The following is a 2,085-nucleotide window of genomic DNA, read 5'->3' as shown; positions in this document are numbered from 1 at the left end:
CCTTCACTGTATTTTTTAAAAGGGGGATGGGCTGATGAGAGCACCTCCCTGCTACCTCACAACCAACCAACACACACGCATTTATGCACGTGCATGATGGCAGTATTACAAGAGGGTACACCCCTCCTCACGTCTCCTACTGAATCTATTATATAGCTATTAAAGATCACTGGAACAGGCCAATTACATTCACTTTACATGTCAGTATGTCAACCAGGTCAGTCACAATTGCAGTCTTTAATCTACTCAACAGAGACAAACCTACAGACATCGATGCCATTTTTTAGTAGTGCTGAATGGGTCCACTGTTATCACTGTGCACACACTACATACTTGTGTGTCATGTCATGTGTGAGTCCAGTGTGTGTGTGTGTGTGTGTGTGTGTGTGTGTGTCTGCTGACCGTCGCAACATTGCGGAGGAAGGCCCTGACGCTGTCTGTCATCTCTGGACCAGCTGCAGATCCATCAACTGCAGAAGGAGGGGGGGCTGGTGACCTGGTGGTCCGCTCTCATGGCAGGGAGGGGCTCACCCAGTAACCTGCCACAAGCCCAAACCAAGCAAACCAAGTGAGGGCAGGAGGCAATGCAGCAGCCTTTAAAATGCAGATCTAAAAAGCACAAGGCTCACTTCAGGAGGTAGAGCTGCTCTTTGTTTTCTCACACCCAGCTCTGCTTCAGTCACATCCAGAAGAATAAATTAAATAGTTTTTTACTTCTTTAATGTTGCTAATGCTCCACTACATGTTTGTAATCTATTACAGAGTGAAGCATGACATTAAAAACAGTATATTGCAAATTAAATCAAAATATCCTTCAGGGAAAAATATGCAGTTGGATATTTCCCCAGATTATTCAGCTCTACTTTTAACATGAATGAGAAAAATACTTGTAGTTTTGGGACAGTTCAACAATAAAGAGCTGTTGAGCACATTTTCCCACCCTGGGGAGGTTTGGTGGCCATTTTGTGCTGATTCACAGATGCTGTAACTATTAGTTTTAAAACACTCATTCAAGCCACCACATCAAGTACAAGTTACTAAAAACAACCATGTCAGTCACTTCTCTATAAAATACTTGTAAATGGTTTTAAGCTTGTCCTTTGTAGTGCTTATTATGTGGTCTTTTAGAATGCAAAAGTTGAATGTGAACCACACCACGGAAAACAAACCAGTTAGCAACTTCATGAATACACAGATAATGGAGTCCGACGGGATCCTGTGCCATCAGTCAGCTAACTGAAGTCAGCAAATCTGTTTATTAAATGCTGCTGTTGCCCTATTTGTTTAGAACAACACCTGAGTTTGTTGAATGGTAACCGTATACAACTGCAATGTCACCTCTCATGTTCTCAAACGAGCTTTCTAATCGGATGAAACGTTTATTCAGCAGCCAGTGTCTCTTGGTGACACTGTTTGAGTAATGGTCAACGTTAGCAGGGTTAGCTTAAAGAGGTGATAGCTCACACTCAGGGCGAGCTGGTTCTGTCTGACCAGCCCAAAACCCGGACGAATCTCATATATGAAGACCGTCCTTAAGTAGCCCAGTAGGCATGATGTCTCCGGTCTCATAATCTTTGACTTTCGGTGGTTTGTTGAGTGCTCTGCTAGCTTGTCTGTCTGTGTTGCTAGCTAACTGTTAACGCTCAACAACTACAGTAACTCTTGTGTTTGTCGTCCAGACAACGCCTCCAAGAGGAACAAAGTCAGAGACAGAGCCGGCAGCTAACCACGGCGTCTTCCTTACCTCATGCGACAGGCTCGGGGTTTTAATAACTTCGTTAATTCTTTGTTTCGCCCCCTTAATGTGACAACAACAAACACCAAACACCACCAGCAACCAGGGCCGTGGAAAACACATTGCGCAAGCTCCGACTTCTAAGGACTATGGGAAATGTAGTCCTCAATACTGGAGGGCGGTAGGCGAGACATGGAGCCTCTCATTCAGTGTTTCACAGAGAGAAATGCCTCATTAAACTCTAATGAAAATTATTTTTACGAGTATAATATTGTATTGCACTATTTACTATGCATCCAGTTGAGAATAACGTATGTTTTTAAGGTTTTCTAGTGTCTGAGCTGCATTAT

The 2,085-nt window shown here is 43.4% G+C and overlaps 2 protein-coding genes across 2 annotated transcripts in view; both read right to left on the bottom strand.

The window, feature by feature from the left end:
- stt3a (STT3 oligosaccharyltransferase complex catalytic subunit A) overlaps window positions 1-1,741 on the bottom strand; it is a 19,185-nt gene extending 17,444 nt beyond the window's left edge. Inside the window, exons 1-2 of the mRNA XM_008289626.1 lie at window positions 1,731-1,741; window positions 1,528-1,531 (exon numbers count right to left, since the gene is read on the bottom strand). The gene's annotated coding sequence lies outside the window, so the exon portion shown is untranslated. The remainder of the gene's footprint in view (window positions 1-1,527; window positions 1,532-1,730) is intronic.
- ei24 (EI24 autophagy associated transmembrane protein) overlaps window positions 1-1,854 on the bottom strand; it is a 9,402-nt gene extending 7,548 nt beyond the window's left edge. Inside the window, exons 1-2 of the mRNA XM_008289627.1 lie at window positions 1,745-1,854; window positions 403-539 (exon numbers count right to left, since the gene is read on the bottom strand). Of these exons, the coding sequence (XP_008287849.1) occupies window positions 403-444 (42 nt within the window). The 5' untranslated portion in view covers window positions 445-539; window positions 1,745-1,854. The remainder of the gene's footprint in view (window positions 1-402; window positions 540-1,744) is intronic.
- Between the last annotated feature and the right edge of the window lie 231 nt (window positions 1,855-2,085).

The sequence above is a fragment of the Stegastes partitus genome, unplaced genomic scaffold, assembly GCF_000690725.1.
Source record: "Stegastes partitus isolate 25-593 unplaced genomic scaffold, Stegastes_partitus-1.0.2 Scaffold626, whole genome shotgun sequence".
In the NCBI taxonomy this organism is placed as follows: domain Eukaryota; kingdom Metazoa; phylum Chordata; class Actinopteri; family Pomacentridae; genus Stegastes; species Stegastes partitus.
Note: the sequence above shows the minus strand (reverse complement) of the source record. Positions and strands in the feature narration are given on the sequence as shown.